This window comes from Chionomys nivalis, chromosome 15 (genome assembly GCF_950005125.1).
Source record: "Chionomys nivalis chromosome 15, mChiNiv1.1, whole genome shotgun sequence".
NCBI lineage: Eukaryota > Metazoa > Chordata > Mammalia > Rodentia > Cricetidae > Chionomys > Chionomys nivalis.
The window spans coordinates 26,489,140-26,507,184 of record NC_080100.1 but is presented as its reverse complement, the minus strand read 5'-3'; the positions used below and the strand labels follow the sequence as shown (position 1 = coordinate 26,507,184).

At 43.0% G+C, this 18,045-nt stretch overlaps 1 protein-coding gene and 1 non-coding gene across 2 annotated transcripts; both read left to right on the top strand.

Moving 5' to 3' along the window:
- The first annotated feature begins 191 nt into the window (after positions 1-191).
- Positions 192-2,649, top strand: Rpl37 (ribosomal protein L37). Its single transcript, XM_057789712.1, has 4 exons — positions 192-305; positions 857-992; positions 1,180-1,264; positions 2,527-2,649. Exons 1-4 carry the CDS (start codon positions 303-305, stop codon positions 2,594-2,596), a joined length of 294 nt encoding a protein of 97 aa, XP_057645695.1. The 5' UTR covers positions 192-302; the 3' UTR covers positions 2,597-2,649.
- Positions 2,373-2,453, top strand: LOC130887709 (small nucleolar RNA SNORD72). The gene has a single exon (XR_009058402.1). It is a non-coding gene; the product is annotated as a small nucleolar RNA SNORD72 (small nucleolar RNA).
- Positions 2,650-18,045: the final 15,396 nt, after the last annotated feature.

Sequence of the window (18,045 nt, the reverse complement as noted above, 5' to 3'; positions counted from 1 at the left end):
GGGACAGCAGCAGAAGAACTGCAAACAGCGTTTTGGTCAGGGGCGGCTGTGGACGCCGCCTCTCTAGGGGGAGCCTCTGGCGCTCGAGGGGGCGGAGTCGGACGCGCCAGCCACGCCCCCTACCGGCGCGGGCGCTCGTTTGGCTCTCCGATTCTCCCGGTCCCAACCACACCACTGCGCCGGAGCCTTAAGAGTGCTGCACCTCGGACGACGGAAGTAGTTCGCCGGGCGGAAGCTTATCCACAGGAAGTAGCGGGAGTGCTTCCTCTTCCGGTCTCTTTGGCCTCGGCGGCAGAAGCAAGATGGTGAGTGTGGTGCTCGGGCTCTGTTAATCTCTTTCCATCCTTCTTCCCCGGGCTGCCCCGCCTGCTGCCGGTGCGTGGGAGACGAGATTCCCAATAAGGGGAACTGTTGGGCCAGGACGGGGTGCGCGCGGTGGCCCGCAGGAGCCAGGGGATGTCCGCTTCGTGGCGCGCCGAGCCTGCGGTCCCAGCGCCGCCGTGGGCCTCCGGGCTTTGGGGGATCTGCGCGGTGTTGCCCCCGGGGAGATGCTTAGGACGGGTTTAGGGACGTTCGGCTCTCAACTCCGAGAAACCGAGAGCTCGGAGTAGGAGGCGGGCAACTTCTTTGCTCTAAACCCTTAACGCTTACTATCAAGGAGATTGCAAAGCACTGACGTCCGTTCAGATCGTGTGAGGTACCGGCAGCAGTCTTTAAAAATTTTTCGTGGGAAGAATTGAATGCTCTGCCCCGTGTACTTGTTACATCGCGTCAGTAGTCATTTCCCGTGAAAATGCCAGAGTACGTCGAAAAGTAGTCGGTCTTCAAAATTGCTTATAAATGCTTTACCGTGCAGACGAAAGGAACGTCATCCTTCGGAAAGCGTCGCAACAAGACGCACACGTTGTGCCGCCGCTGTGGCTCTAAGGCCTACCACCTTCAGAAGTCTACCTGTGGCAAATGCGGCTACCCGGCCAAGCGCAAGAGAAAGTGTAAGTGCCTTAATCTTTCGGCCGGTTTTGCCTTGAGCTGAGGTAGGCTAGAGAACCCCTTACTGGGTGCGTGTTGGTTGGTACAGAGAGAACTTTGGTGGTTGGTGAAGCTCGGTGAAAGCATTGTAAAGACACTTCTGAGAAAATTGGGTGCTTGAGAAAACCCTTTGGAATCGTGTTTTCTTAGATAACTGGAGTGCCAAGGCTAAGAGACGAAACACTACCGGGACTGGGCGGATGAGGCACCTAAAAATTGTCTACCGAAGATTCAGGTACAGTTTTTATTTCAATACCATTGGCTCTGGAGGGTGGGATAAGAGTCCTGCAACTTTCCACTGATGAGTAGTGGGAATAATACTGTGGCCTGTTTGGGTTTGGTTTTTCCCCTTTAGAGTGTATCTGTATCTGTCAACCACCCGGATTTGTCAAGGCTTGTTCTACGAGTGGGGTCCAGAAGGCTACTTACTTGCTTGGTTAACTCTTTTTGGGTTTTCGAGACAGGGTTTTGTTGTAGTTTTGGAGCCTGTCCTGGAACTAGCTCTTGTAGACCAAGCTGGCCTCCAACTCACAGCTATCCGCCTGCCTCGGCTACCTAGACCTCTTCTGGGTGCTAGTCCTAGATAGGGGTTTGTTGTTTTTTGGTTTGTTTTTAGCCCTGGAGCCGGGACCTTGACATTTCCTTAAGAATACAGAATTCTCTGCCCCATCTTAGACTTTGCTTCAAAATCTGTATGGAAACCTGCCCTGCTTGCCTGGCTGCTCGTCCATGATGTAGGGATTGCCCATAGGGAAAGTGAGGTTTTGAGTGGTGGGAGCTTCTGGCTACAGTCTGCTGTAGGACCTCACTTGAGGGTCACAAGGCAGCAAGCAAGAGAATGTAGACAGTTCCTTGTGTTTGAGTTTATACTGCATGGAATTGTAACTTTATGTGTAATGGTTTGCTGGTGTTTTGTGCTTCAGATGGCTCACCTTAAATGAAATGAGGTTCCTAGAGTTAGGTGTGAGTGTTGATGAGAATTTTAGAATTCAGTCTGGGATCCAGGTGGTGGTGGTGCACGCCTTTAATCCCAGAACTCTGGAGGCAGAGGCAGGCGCATCTCTAAATTCGAGGCCAGCCTGGGGTCTTAACAAAAGCTAGTTTCAGGACAGGCTCCAAAGCCACAGAGAAACCCTGTCTTGAAAGAAAAAATTCAGTCTTGGTTGAACAGCTTCAAGGTCATTGTTTTCCATCACTAAGGGAAGATTGGACCCTGTCCTTTAGACCATAAGGACGTTGGTTCTTTTGAAAATTGGGGAAATGAGCCTAAAATTGTTGACCCTTTTTGTTTTAAACAGTTCGTTGTAATCTGATGTGGGTATATTTTAAGTGAAGTGAATGATGGCTTATCAGTGATGTTCTAAAAATAAATGTCTGAACTTATGAATGCTATATTGATTTCAGCATTTTAACTGAGATAAGCTTATTAAGGTTTAAACAAATTGGAAATGATGTTGATGTTGCTACATTAACTTTTTTTTTTTTTACGTGGCGCAGACATGGATTCCGTGAAGGGACAACCCCTAAACCCAAGAGGGCGGCTGTTGCAGCATCCAGTTCATCGTGAGGATTTCAATCTGTCATAAAATAAATGTTCTGGTTTCCAAAATTATGTGTGGTGTGCTAAGGTTTTGAGTTTTTTTTTTTTTGTTTTTTTTTTTTGGTTTTTTTGTTTTGGTTTTTCAAGACAGGGTTTCTCTGGTTTTGGAGCCTGTCCTGGAACTAGCTCTTGTAGACCAGGCTGGTCTCAAACTCACAGAGATCCGAGTGCTGGGATTAAAGGCGTGCGCCACCACCGCCCAGCCAGTGCTAAGGTATTTTAATGTCAGTTCAGTGTTTGATTTTGTGATTGCTTTGAGTTTTAGTAGCATGTGAAGGACTGGGCTTTCATACATAAGGTCAATGGCTGAAGTAGGAGCTGGATGAGTTCTCACTTGGGAAAGAGAATCTGAACCTGAGGACACAGGAAGTGGGAGGCTTGCTAGGGAAGATGACTGTTAACTGGAATGTAAAATACCACAGCTGTGCAGTCTATATTAATCCCTACAGTGCCTAGGGTGTCTTAAGGTGTTTACAATCTAAACGGGACTGAAATTTCTGAGCAAAGCCCTCATGGATGGGGGCCATTTGTCCTAACCCTTCTTTTGAGCTCTTGATTCCTGAAGTTTCAGATTTTGACATTTACTTAGACCAAGCAAGATGGTGTTTGCCCTTACTCCCAGCTCTTGGAGACAAGTGCTGTTTATTTGTAAATTGTTAATCTGGGTGTTGGTCGGACTTTTTCCTAGTACGTGAGACTAGTCAAAGGTGCCAAATTCAAGGGCATGAAATTGTTTTTGACAATGTATGGAGTTCATCGTGGTTGAACTCTTAGCCTGTAGGCTTGTTAAGATTATGGTGTACTGTATGGTTACTAATGACTAAAATACATAAATTCTAACAAAGAATGGTCAGACACTGAGACAGGTGGGAGTGAAACTGGGTATCTGGACTTGAGTGAGTCTAGAGATGAAAAGGATAGCACAAAGCCCCAAGGAGGTGCTAGAAGAAAAGCCCTGTTAACTAAGGTAAGTACATCTCTGAACTGATGGCCTGTGGTGTTTGTTGTGTGCAATAGGTTTGGGGGAAACTGTAGGCAATGATGAGGCTGCTCAATTGAGGGTAGTGCACCTAGATTCAGTTTTACCGGTTTGGGTTTTTTTTTTTTTAACTTATTATGTATACAGTGTTTTGAGAATAGATAATCCGGATCAAATTACAGGTTGTGAGCCGCCATATGGTTGCTGGGAATTGAACTCAGGACTTCTGGAAGGGCAGCCAGTGCTCTGAGCCATCTCTCCAGCCCCTGGTCTGGTTATGTTTGCTATGTCTAACTTGGAACATAAGTCTTGAATTATGACACTACACAATGTTGGGTTTCTTTCATAGCTTATGGGGTACATGTAGCCTGTGATTCCCAGGTTGCACAGCTGGGTCTAAACTGAGTTTTGAGCAGAGATAAGCGGCTAGAGAGCTTGGCGATTAGCATTTTTTTTTCTGCTTTTTATATGTTAAATACAAGGTCTCCAAGTCATAAGTAGCTTGGGACTCAAATTGTAGATTTAGTGTTGAATGTGCCCCCCCCCCCTCAGCCTTAGCTAATCATACTACCGTCAGGTGCTGGGGTAATAGAGATGTGTGCCAGCATGCCCAGTTTTATGATCTGATTTTTGTAAGGCAGGGTCTCACTTTGCCCAGGGCTGGCCTGTAACTGAACAGATTTGACTATCTAGTGCTGGTATTAAAGGCATGAACCACTGTGCCTGACTGTGCTCAGCTTAACAAGCTGAAATCACATTTCTTTACTGTTCAAAATTTTGCAAAAATGTTAAAAATTTTTAAGTTTATAAATGAGTGTTGATAGACCTGTGATCTTAGCATTTGGGATGATGAAAGGCAAGAGAAACTAGGGAATTAGGCCATTCTGGACTGCATGAAACCATGTCTCTAGAAATTTTTTTTCTGCTACTTAAATCTGGAGAAGGAAATCAAATTTGGCCTACTGCATGCTAAGTGACCAAAAGCAGGCTTCAGCTTTGCTGAAATGACCTCTGAATTGTCTCCCTACCCCAATTCTCTCTTTTCTTATTTGTCCTATGTGTAGGGGCATATGAAGGGTCGGGTCAAGTAAGAGTTGATCCTACCAATTGTGTTCAAAGGAAGAAATTCAAACGTTTGGTGACATTTACCTATATGATCTCGCCAGCCCCTAATTCTCCCATTTTCTGCCTCTATCTTGATCAAAAGTTGATGTGGGCCAGCTGCTTCTGTGTGGCCAGCAACCTTGAGCTCCACTTAGCACTGTATCTTGCCTTACTGGACTGTCCCCTCAAATTAAACCAAAAACACTAGGTTGATTTTTGTCAAGACAGCCACACCCTTACCTAGAGGGAATGCTATGGCTCCCTGCCAAAGCAGTTCTGTGGAAGACAGTTTACAGTTTCTCTGAAGTAGTTTTTGCTAGATATTAAAATAGAAGGATAAAGATTTTTATTCACAGGCTCTCTGAGTATAGTGAATTTCTTTAGTGCTGGCTGGGTGGTGGTGGCACATGCCTTCAGTCCCAGCACGGGGGAAGTAGAGGCAGACAAATGGATTTCTGAAAGTTCCTGGACAGCCAGGGCTACACAGGAAATAACTAAAAGTCCCAGTGAGACAGGCAAAGTGAGTAATTAGCAACCTGGGACTCCAGTTGGTTTGGGCTAGGCATGGACATGTTTTTAATGTAGTTAACCCATAACAACACAACTCATGTACCCCATTCTGAACAATGAAGTAAGATTCTTCCCTCATGGTTTGTTTGGATTTTATGTGCCATAAGGCACCTCCCTAAGTGAAGTTTTAGGGAGAGTTCTGTGCTTACCATCTACATGGCTGAGCATGGCAGTGGTCAGAATCTGATCTGTTATGGAAAAGATCTTGCACTCTAGAGAGATGGTTATATATGACAAACCTGTCAAAGTAGAAAACCACCCAGACCCTACCTCTTAGTAAGCAGCCCTTCTCTGTACTGTATTACTCTATTCTCCACAGGATCTTCACTAAACCAGAAACTGCCTATTTTAGCTAAACTGGCTGGCAGGAGAGCTTTTGATGTCCTTGCCTGCCTCTTGGTTTTATGAGACAGGGTCTCCCTATGTGGTCCTGGCTACCCTAGAGCCTCTGCAAACCTGGATAGCCTCAGCTCAGAGACCCTATCCTATCTGTTCCTAGTGCTGGGATTAAAGTTGTAAGCCATCGTTTCCAGCTGTTTCTCTTGTTTTTAATGTAGGTACTAGTCATTCAAACTTGTCAGGAGCCATTTCAGACTTCTCCTTTCTCACATCTCACAGGACCTTGAAGTAAAAAAATCTTGAGACTCAAGCTCTGGAAAGCACCACAGAGTGTCTTCATTGCTTGCTGCTTATCACTAACAGCAGGTGTTCTAGCCACTGACCTTGCAACTGCCCTACTTAGTTGCCTAGCTACCGAGCCCCTTCGCTTCCCCCTTTCCTCAGTTCCCCCTGCCCGAGCTCCTCACTGAGGAGTATTTAAGACATGAAACTTGCTTCAATAAGCGGATGCCTTGACAAAGAGTACTGCTTGGTGTCCGTTTCTCTCTCCCCCCCATGTCTTTTAGATAGTGCCTCTTCAAGACCCTGGAGTAACTTAGGACCTGCTGGGCGGGTCGACAAACTCTGTCCTTATATATTTGCACAGTGAACAGTCTGAGTTGTCTCTGCAGGACTCCCATTTTTGCTCTTGGAAATCTATTTGTGATCCGTACTGTTGGTTTGCTTGAATAAAGTTGCCTTGCTACTTTTCTAACCTGTGAGTCTTTATTTCAGTTCCTTGAATATGAAAGAAACTAAGAAGAGCTAGGGCTACCTTTCAAAAGTTTGTTACTAAAAACAAGGGAGGGCCGGGCGGTGGTGGCCCACGCCTTTAATCCCAGCACTTGGGAGGCAGAGGCAGGCGGATCTCTGTAAGTTCAAGGCCAGCCTGGTCTAGAAAAGCTAGTTCCAGGACAGGAACCAAAAGCTACAGTGAAACCCTGTCTTGAAAATTCAAAAAATAAAAAATAAAAATAAATAAAAACAAGGGAGGTGCTGGTTCTAGGAGAAGGTCTGGTTTTCTCAAGTTAGAACAGTTAGAGGAAGCTGAGGAACTAGCTTGGTAGCAAATATTACTTCAGGCACAGAACCATGGAGTGAACAGTGCAAAATAGTTATAATTGGCCATCTGGGGATGAGAAAGGCATAATCAGAGCAGCAGCCCACAGAGGAGAAACAGATCCCCAAGGGAGGAGAGGAAACAGGAAGCCTTCAAAGCCCTGTCCTATTAGACATGGCTCTTGAGAGAGCACTGTGAGACAACAGCATGGCATAGTTATTTAGAATCTCAAGAGTAGAGATGGTGTACTGTAACGCTTTGTAAATACAAACTACAGCATGAAAAAAGGATTTGTTTAAGGTTTATGCTTTTTCCTCTGGTAATAAAGATGCTATTAACAGTGAGTGTTGGAATGCATTCTTAATTATTGAAACTGATAACCAAATTTGCCTATTGGATGGAATTCATGCTCATGTAGACAGGATGTAGAACCAAAATGCTAACTAATTGTACTCTTAAAAACAGATGAAAGACACCACACTTCCAAATGCAAGCAAAGCTGGGCATGGCGGTACATGCCTCTAATCCTGGTATTTATGAGTGGGAGGCTGGAGATTTTGAGTTCAAAGCCAGTCTGGGCTACTCTGTTTAAAGTAAAAGACTACAAGCCACTTCAAAATAATTATGGTCACAACAAACCTGCCCTTTCTTGATCTTCTTGGGTAAAAATAGAAAACAACCTTCAAATTCTAAATATTTCTGAATACAACACTCAAGAACATGCAATGTCAGTATGGTTCCTTGAAAGAAGATTGGGCCCTGGCATACCAACCAAGGCTTTGAGCTGCGACTGTAAATGTGAGAAACGGATTCACGTTAGAGTGCACCAGGGCTGTGTCTGACTTGACTGAAATGTCTTGGAAGTATACACAAACATTTTCTAGTAGCAGATAATGTGAGGGCCAGGGAGATGGCCAAGCAAAGAAAAAGAGGCAGCTAAGGTGCCCTGCCCAGCAGAGTCTGATAGCCAGAGTTCGGTCCTAGCAACCCAAGTGAATAAAAAGCCAGGTTCAGGGTCAGGCAGTGGTGGCACATGCTTTTAATCCCAGCACCAGGGAGCAAAAGCAGGCCAGCCCAGTCTACAGAGCGAGTTCCAGAATGGCCAGGGAAATCCTGTCTGGGGGAGCATGCCAGATGCAGTGGCACTCCTACAGGGAGACCAAAAGCTGAGGCAGGGGAATTGCTAGGAAGTTCTAGGGCTGCTACTTAAGCTAAAGTATCCAGTGTAGAAGAAATGGAGGAAACCTTTGCTTCAACAAGGGCGAGGATAGTAGCAGACTTGTGGCATGTAGATAACTGCACATACACAGAAAGAATCAAATACTAAAATGTAATATGAGTTACAAGTGCAAACCAGGTATGTGGTTTCAAATAGTCTCGTAGTCACATTTAAAATGTGAAACTAATTCTACTGTATTAATCTAATATAGCCAACATGTGTCACCACATACTAGGCATTGAAAATTGAAACATCTTGCCGGGCGGTGGTGGCGCACACCTTTAATCCCAGCACTCGGGAGGCAGAGGCAGGCGGATCTCTGTGAGTTCGAGACCAGCCTGGTCTACAGAGCTAGTTCCAGGACAGGCTCCAAAAAACCACAGAGAAACCCTGTCTCGAAAAACCAAAAAAAAAAAAAAAAAAAAAAAAAAAAGAAAATTGAAACATCTTGGAAAGCTGGGTGTTGGTGATGCATGTCTTTAATTCCAGCACGTAGGAGGAAGAAGCAGGAAGATCTATGTGAGTTCGAGGCCAGCCATGAACAGAGGCTGTGCCAGGACACGCTCCAAAGTTACACAGAGAAACCCTGTCTCGAAAAGCAAGCAAAAAAAGAACTGGATTAAAAAATTAAGACAGCTTAGATTTTCTTCCTACTTAGAAAAGTATAATATACTTTCCAACATCCACATATCTCACTTTTGCTAGCTGGATTTCAGTGCTCTGGTGTCTTGTGGCTACCAAAGAAGCAACATGAATTTCCCTTTGAGTGTGAATGGCCATTTAATAACACCTCTTCAGCCGGGCGGTGGTGGCGCACGCCTTTAATCCCAGCACTCGGGAGGCAGAGGCAGGCGTATCTTTGTGAGTTCGAGACCAGCCTGGTCTACAAGAGCTAGTACCAGGACAGGCTCCAAAACCACAGAGAAACCCTGTCTCAAAAAAACCAAAAAAAAAAAAAAAAAAAAAAAATAACACCTCTTCAACAAGAATAACAACCATTGCAGTAGACTTGGCACATATGCCTGAATCCTAGCACATAGTCAGGGCTGGAAAGATCTGTTTAGAGAAACAAGCAGGGCTGGGTGGTGGTGGCGCATGCCTTTAATCCCAGCACTCGGGAGGCAGAGGCAGGCGGATCTCTGTGAGTTCAAGACCAGCCTGGTCTACAAGAGCTAGTTCCAGGACAGGCTCCAAAACCACAGAGAAACCCTGTCTGGAAAAACCAAAAAAAAAAAAAACAACTTTCCCTGGAGAAGCACAACACACATGTCAACTCACCCCAGACAGGAAACCCGTGCAAACCAAAGTGTAGACGGCAAAGTCAGACTTGGTGAACCAATGAGTTTTATTGGGGTATCTTACATGAATATGAGTGAGCGATTACTCACAGGAACAGAAATGACTCAAAGACAGTTGTATCACCAAGCCCAACACCAGCACAGGTGACAGTTCACCAAAGCTAATAACTGAAGGGTGGTGGTGGTGCACACTTGTAATCCCAGCACTTGGGAGGCAGAGGCAGGTGGATCTCTGTGAGTTCAAGGTCAGCCTGGTCTACAAGAACTAGTTCCAGGACAGGCTCCAAAGCTACAGAGAAACCCTGTCTTGGGAAAAAAAAAAAAAAAAAACCTAAATAAATAAATAAAATAGCTAGGAACCTGGAACCACCAGCAGGAAGATAAACAGTTTGGAGAGTGTACTTTCTGTCGGGGTCCAGCCCCAACATAAAACAGTGTAGAGGTCTTGCCTCAGGAGATGGATATAAGCACCATATAGATTGCAGTGGCACTGAAGAGATATTTGAGAGTTATGGAAATGTGTATATAAATTGGGAGAGTGATTATATGAAATGTATACCTTAATAAATCTTCTCAAACTGCAAAAAAAAAAAAAAAAAAAAACAACAGTGTAGAGGCACAGGAATAAAGACACAATTCACTCAACAGTATCGGGAGGGATTTTCAATGATCATTCAAATGTTTATTTTTCAAATAGCTTTTATATCAATGTAAACTGAAAGGGAAGTTAACAAAAACTTCATTAGCCTTCTGTTTCCTGGGTAGCGCAGGATGACTTAAGTCACATCTTGTTTATGTCTATTTTGTCACATAGACTGAGAAACCTCTTGCCCAGGTGACCTCATAATTTAGAATAGAAGGAGCAGAACTACATTAGCATACCCTGACACCTGTTGGAATGCCACTAGGTTTGCTTTACTTCAAAAAAGCCAGGCGATCCCCTCCTGCGTGGAAGGCGCATATTGTGCTTGTAAGTCACTCAGATTCTCTGACCAGCAGACAATGTGGAATTTGGGCATGCATATTTTGGCCCCTAAACCTTTCTCAGGTGCCTCAGTTGGTCCGAACCTCCTCCAGGCAGCTCAGCCGTTCCTCCCACGTCAGCCCGTCTGTTCTGGTCTCTGAGTCTTATTTATCCTTTGACTTGTCTAAGAGACATCTTGGCAGCCTGGTTCTTCTGAGAGAGGGCGATCAGCTTTTGTTTTTACTCTGGCAGGGAGGGGCCTAGTGAATCCAGTCAGTTTCAGGGACTCTTAAAGATATTTTAAGTTGTTTACCTTTCTGCTTAAGGAACATTTCTGCAGGATAGAATGTTTCAATCTTGGAGGAAACTGTTACTCAACATGCTAAGGTAGTGTTTCTCTACCTTCCTAGAGCTGTGACTGCTTAATACAGTTCTTCATGCAGTGACTATTCCAACCATAAAATTATTTTCATTGCTACTCCATAATTGTAATTTTGCTACTACTATGAATTGTAAATATCAGTATTTTCTGATGGGGTTAGGTGACCCAGGTCAAAGGGTTGTTTGGCCTCCAAAGGGGCCATCAACCCACTACTTGAGAACCACTGCTTAAGATTATGCTAAGAGAAAGGACATTCTGAAAGAGGCAAGACTAACAAAATTTGGGTGGGTAATTACAGTATTCTATATTCATAGTGGTTTCAGTTAAGACAACTGAATATGGTTTTCTTTCTTTTTTTAAAAAAAATATTTATTATTATGTATACAACATTCTGCCTCCATGTATGCCCGCATGCCAGAAGAGGGCGCCAGATCTCATTACAGATGGTTGTGAGCCACCATGTGGTCGCTGGGAATTGAACTCAGGACCTCTAGAAGAGCAGCCAGTGCTCTTAACCACTGAGCCATCTCTCCAGCCCCTGAATATGATTTTCTAAACTCATTGAATCCTACATCTACAACAGAGGAATTTCACTGCATGTCAATTTTACTTCAATAAACTCATCAAGAAAACAAGCCACATGTTTTCATTCCCCTAAACAACTTTGAGCCATCTTCACTGATGTGCTAGATCACATGTGGGCTGGAGGTACACAGGCAGGAAATACTTCAGGATGTACACTTGCTCCTGATTGGACATAATGGAAAATGCAATGAACTATGAGTTTCCTTCTTAAGCCCTTGCAATACTTGGTCTGGGGCCACTTCCCAGGATCTGGCCCTGGCCAGAGTCCATTCACCTGGCCAGTATTTAATTAGAGCTTGCTTCAAGTTTTTTTTTTTTTTTTCTCGAGACAAGGTTTCTCTGTAGTTTTGGACCCTGTCCTGGAACTAGCTCTTGTAGACCAGGCTGGCCTACGAACTCACAGAGATCCGCTTGCCTCTGCCTCCCAAGTGCTGGGATTAAAGGCGTGCATCACTATCGCCCGGCTTCAAGTTTGACTTGAAACTGTGGTAGTGGTCTTATTCTCAAGCCGTGGGATGAACAATATCTGCTTGCTGCTTTCAGTCACCTCCACTCCGTTATCATGGACTCTAACCCTCTGGAACCTTAAGTCCCAGATGAGCTCTTTTTCTATAAATCGCTTTCATCATGGTGTTTTGCCACAGCAATGGAAAAGTCACTAATACGGAAGAATATGGAAAGTTAAGTGAGCAGTTCTGCCCACTGGTCACATAGGTTCCATTCCATTAGCACTGTTGTAACAAAGTAGTTTGGTCTGTGTGGTGGTTGGTCTTGTGAACTTGATGGGATTTAGGGTCACCTAGGAGACACACCCAGAGGTGTCCGCTGGTCAAGGTGCTTCTGAGAAAAGACTAAGTGGGTCAAATCACAGAGTGGGAAGCACATTTGTACAGGTGGCCTAGTTATATGAGGGTCAAGGGTAAAATCAGGGTGTACCTGCCACTTGCCCTTCTTCCTAAGCAAGTGTATATGTCACTACTGTGGTGTCATCTGCTGAGATAAGACTCCAGGTTCTTTGATCATACAACATAGAATCAATACCATCAACTCTCCAGGGATCTCCAGCCTTTTGGTGGCAGATTAGGACTGTTGAGGCATCCAGCTTCAAAGACTACACAGCATCCCAGTTTTCTAAATCTTGTAGATAGCCACTAATGGATTACCCAGTCCCTATCATATAAGCCAGGCTAACATATAACCTCTTACAATATATTTATAATTATATTTATAACATTATATATTATATATAATTTATAATATATAATTATAATTTTATGATATACTTATAATACATTCTATAGTTCTGATCCTCTCAAGAACACCACCTAATACAGACTATGCATTTTACAGATGGGAGAAATATATCATTACATGGAAAAGTAGGCAGAGACTGCTTGTTCGTTTTCCAGCCACCCAGACCTGAAATAATCACACAGGATTCTTACTAACTCTTACATCTTAAATGAATCCATTCCTATTATTTTGTATTTTACCATGAGGCCTGTGATTTACCAGTAAGGTTCTGGCTGGCAGGCATCTTTTTCCTTGGGTGACTACATGGCGTCTCTTTGACTCCACCTACTTTTCCTCTATCATGGAATTCCTGCCTTGCTCTATTCTGCCCTTCCATAGGCCAAAGCAGCTTTATTCATTAGCCAACGTTAATAAAACTTATTCACAGCATACATAAGGGAATCCCATATCAAAAGAGTCTGGAAAAGCTAGGTCCAGGAAACATGGTGAAGCTAAGAAATAACTACTATAAATAATGGTACCTTCTTGTCCTCACATAACAGAGAGAAAAAGTAACTCCCTTTGGTCTTGTGGTCTAATCACTTTATGAAGGTTCTATATCAGTATCATTGGGAGTTAGATGTCCACATGTGAATACTGAATGAAAGGGATTTTCCCAATGGAAAAATAAAATAAATCAATGTTCAATTTTATTGTTATTATTATTATTTACAAAATGTCTGAGTTATTGATGAAATAAAAACTATGTATGTTGGTTTGAATAAGAAATATAACTCATGTATTTGAATACCTGGTCGCCAGCTGGTGGCACTATTTGGGAAGGTTTCAGAATCTTTAGGAGGTGGAACATAGCTAGAAGTTTATCACTCATAGCAGGATTTGAAGATGTATAGCCTCACCTCCTTCTTGTTTCTCTCACTCTCTCCATCTGTCTGTCTTTCTCTTTGTATCTCTCTGTTTCTCCTTGTCTGTCTGTCTCTGTGTGTGTGTCTCTCTATGTGTGTGTGTGTCTCTCTCTTTGTGTGTGTCTCTCTCTGTGTGACTCTCTCTTTGTGTGTGTGTCTCTCTTTGCTTCCTGTGTGAATGAAATATGATCACCCAGCTTACAGCTCCTGCCACCATTCTTTCCCTTCTTCATCCTGCTTCCTGTTCTCTCTCTGTCTCTCTGTTGGGGAGCAACCTCAACAAAAATACCCTCTTGCCAGGGTAAGATTTAGAAATATAGTAAAGAATATGAAGACATGAATGAAAGTAATAAAATGGAGAAACATAGAATAGTATCAGGAGGGAATTCCAGTGAATACTGAAAATTCACCTGTGTTTAATTTCCAACCGCTTAAGATGCACCTGACCCCAAAAGGTAGGAGTAAGACAAAAGACTGCATTAACATGATACAAAGAAATGGACAGATCAATTGAAGGTCGAGGGATATATCCATAGTTAAATATTCTGTTGCTGGAACAAAACAAGTCCTGCTCACAGCCAAGACCAAAACGTTCTGTAGGCAAACCACTCCCTGGTTGGAATCCAAAGTTATCTCCATAAAGGGAACTGGAACTTAGAGCATCAGACTTTTTTTTTTTTTTTTTTTTTTTGAGGTAGGGACAGATCTTCTTCTGAATTCCTGGAATACAAGGTCTGGCAATTAGCCACGCCTATTGACAATAACCGTAGAAGAGCAGAACTCTCTGAACAATAACTGGGTGGGACCTTTGTTTGAGGTAGAAGCACCACAACCTTGAAGGAACTAGAGGCAAGTTCAAACTCCTGACCTTTGGTCAACATAGAAACAGACACACATTTTTGGTCCTCTGCATCTCTCTCTGTTTCTCTCTCCCTGTCTATCTGTCTGTGTCTCTCTGTATCTCTTTCCCTGTCAGTCTCTCTCTTTATCTCTCTGCCTATCTGTCTCTCTCTCTCTGCATATCTCTCTGTGTATTTTTCTCTGTTTCTCCCTGTCAGCTTGTCTGTCTGTCTGTCTGTCTGTCTGTCTGTCTTTCTGTGTGTGTGTGTGTGTGTCAGCAAGTTTAAGGTCCCTTCCTGCCACCATTCTTTCCCTCCTCTCACTGTGCCCTCCCTGTAATGCTCTGGTACTGTAATCCAAAGCAAATCCTTCTTGAAGTTGCATTTTTCCAGGTATTTTATAACAACAATAGGAAAGAAACTAAAACAAAAGTTAGTACCTAGAGTGGAATGTTGTTATGATGGACCTGTGTGTTATTTGAGGGGAGGATTATAGAAACATTTGGAAGTTTGAACTGGAAAAGCCACTGAGTGCTCAGAGATTAATGGGCTGTTTTGTGGGTGTTATGGTTTAAGTAAAAATGCTACAGGGCAGCAGGTCCTGAGAGCAGCCAGTCCCAGGCGGGATGCTGCAGTTCCCCAAGTGGCTGCAGTGGGCCACGAGGGGCACTTCTCCAGCCCTAAATTTATAGTTCTTAAGGATGGACATTCCTTAGTGATTTCCTTGCAAACTTTGGAAAGAGGAAACAGAGTAACTATAAGAGGAAAACGTGACAAAGGCAGTAACCAAGGTCAAGATCGACAGGATGAATCCTGACAACAGGGTGTGGCTTTGATTGTGCCACAAAAGCAGACATTAGTCCGTTTTTGTTCCGCTAAGTCCACCAGCAATCTAGCTATGAGAAAAGCACCGGATGAATTTTACTGGGGTATTCTACAACGTACCAGTGCGCCCAATACTGCCAAGGACGCAGAACTTGGAAATGTCAACTGAGAAAAGACTAAGGAGGCACAGGAGTTTGTGCTGCTGTTTCAGTGACAGAGGACAAATAGATGTTTGATATCTGCACTTGGTTCCTGGCTCACAGCTTCTAACACCTTTGTAGAAAGAGGCACTAGAAAAATCTTTTGTCAACATTTGGATTTGAGTCCTGCTCCTGACAAAGCACCCGTTGCCTTTGCAATCTTCCACTATAGAATAGGGACATCTTTTGTTTTAACAAAAGGATTCTGTGATACCTTAAGATGGGGCATGCTCACTGAAAGATCCAACTTATGAATGGCCAGCCTTAGCTTGACTTATTTCTTTTTTTTTTTCTTTTTTTTCTTTTTTTTTTTTTTTTCGGTTTTTCGAGACAGGGTTTCTCTGTGGTTTTGGAGCCTGTCCTGGAACTAGCTCTTGTAGACCAGGCTGGTCTCGAACTCACAGAGATCCGCCTGCCTCTGCCGCCTCCCAAGTGCTGGGATTAAAGGCGTACGCCACCACCTCCCGGCCAGCTTGACTTATTTCTAACTAGCTTTTCTTAAATTATCCTGTTTATCTTTTGCCTCCGGGCTTTTACATTTCTCTATTCTATATTTCTTTCTTTCTTTCTTTCTTTCTTTCTTTCTTTCTTTCTTTCTTTCTTTCTCTCTTTCTTTCTCTGTCTGTCTGAATGATTGGTCCTGACATCTTCTTTTCCTTCTTTTCTCAAGCCCAGCTCTTCTCTCTTCTCCTATTTATTCTCTCTGCCTGGCAGCCCCACCTATTCCTCTTTCCTGTCTAGCTATTGGTCATTCAGTGCTTTATTAGACCAAACAGGTGTTTTAGACATGCAAAGTAGCACAGCTTTACAGAGCTAAACAAATGCAACATAAAGAACGCAGCACATCATTTCATCATTAAACAAATATTCCATAGAAAAAACAAGTGTACACATCTTAAACTAATAGTCCACCACACAAAAGTACATGGTTTGGATTGCTGAACATTTACAAGTTCCTGGGTGGTTATTGCTGGGAGTGGACTTGGGTACCTCTTCCTAAATTCTCTGCCTGATCTGCTTCTTGCTGTCAAATAAGCCCTTTGTGCACACTGTGAAGACTTGTTGCTGTGATTGGCTTAATAAACAAGTTAATTAGTCAAGAGCTGAACAGAATTTAAGGTAATGTAGGAAAGCCAAACTGAGAATGATGGGATAAGGAAGGGCGGAGTCAGAGGAGTCACCAGTAGATGCAGCCGGATATACAAAATGGGATAGAAGTAAAAGTCATGAGTCTCGGGTCAGCACATAGATAGGCTAATAGAAATGGGTTAAGTTGTAAGAAGTAGTTAGTAACAAGCCTGAGCTATTGACCAAGAATTTTAATAATATTAAGCTTCTGAGTGATTCTTTAAGAATGGCTCCCCAGACAGGAAAACTCCACCTACAACCTCTTGCATCTGCATGAATCTTTTGTGACATCATCTGTAATTAACTATTTAAGTAAACTGTCTAAACAAACTGTTTTCTTTGGTTGTGTGAGCTGTTGTAGAAAACAGAACTAGAGGAAAGGGTTGTAGGCTGTGATGTACAGAAGTATAAAATATATAGTTGACAACAGATAAGGAAAGTGGTTCTATGGGATTGAGCTCTTAATTTATGGGGTCTGACACTATTTTCAAGAAGAAATTGTGAAAAGTTGAATAACTTGTAAGGTTGGTTCCTTGTGTTGTCTTCCTACATGGTAGAAAGAGAGCTCTCTGCAGTCTTTAAAGGCACGAATTCTATTCCTGTGGTCTTTACCTTCATGACCTAATTGATCCTCAAATTATGATCAGAGTAATGGTAGAATTTTAACATATATATTTTGGAGATACATGCATTTAGTCAGTAATATCTAAATATAGTGTAATATCCTGCAGATTATCTGATAACAAAGAAAGAATGCAGTGTTAGTGACTTTTTCTCATGATTGAGACAAAATAGCAAGAAAAGTGACTGTCTAGGGAATTATCATACAGAGACACAAAGCCCTTCAATGTAATGGTGTTTCCCATTTTTTAATGTGGGAAAAACCTCTCTCCTTTAACTAGTTCCTCCCTTTCAGAATTTCCAATTGTCTTACCAAATCTGCCGTCCATGTTGAAGATGTGTGGCTGATTGCTGCTGTGTAGAGCAGTAAAAACCTAACTGTATTTCAAGGCAGCTACCTAGTTTGGCAGCAGCCTGAGAAAGGGGTTCAGGGAGAGAGTCCGCCAGGAGATAAAAAAGAAAAACCTAGCCTGTAGGGCAGTGACTCTAGCCAACAACAGTGACTTGTAGCTCTGGTGATGCCGGTGACTGTAAAGCCACAGGCAATCGATTTTTTTGTGAATTCATACCCCAAACATTGGACGTCAAGTATAACATGAATAATTAAAACCCAGAGACAGATATTGGGGTTCAATATGAAGATCAGGCTGCTGGGATTAAAGGTGTCTGCTACCACTGCCTGGCCTGTTTGGCTGACTAGTGTGGCTGTTTTGCATTCTGGTCTTCTCAGGCAGCTTTATTTATTAAAAAACAAATGAAATATCACTACATATTCCATCATGGCTAGGTGGGTAGCATACAAAGAATTTTCTCGGTAGAATATGATACTCTTCACCTTCCTTAACAGTAGGAATCATGACTTTTCATTTCATTAAAAAATGTCAGTTTTCATAGTGCCTGGAACTAAAAAGCAGATGAAGAAAGTGAAGGTTTGGAGATGGATCAGTGCAAGAATGAATGAAAATAAGGTAGAAGAAAGTGTATTAACATTAAAAAAAAAAACAACCAAAACAAACAGGAAGGAGAGAGAAGAAGCAAAGTGCTATAGAGCTTATTCTTTGTTATTTCAGAGCCTCAATTTGATTGGATTTTCAACTCAAAATAA

Coding starts and splice junctions, on each gene's coding strand:
- Rpl37 (XM_057789712.1), top strand. Junction 993..1,179: donor GGCCAAGCGCAAGAGAAAGT/GTAAGTGCCTTA, acceptor GTGTTTTCTTAG/ATAACTGGAGTGCCAAGGCT. Junction 1,265..2,526: donor ATTGTCTACCGAAGATTCAG/GTACAGTTTTTA, acceptor TACGTGGCGCAG/ACATGGATTCCGTGAAGGGA.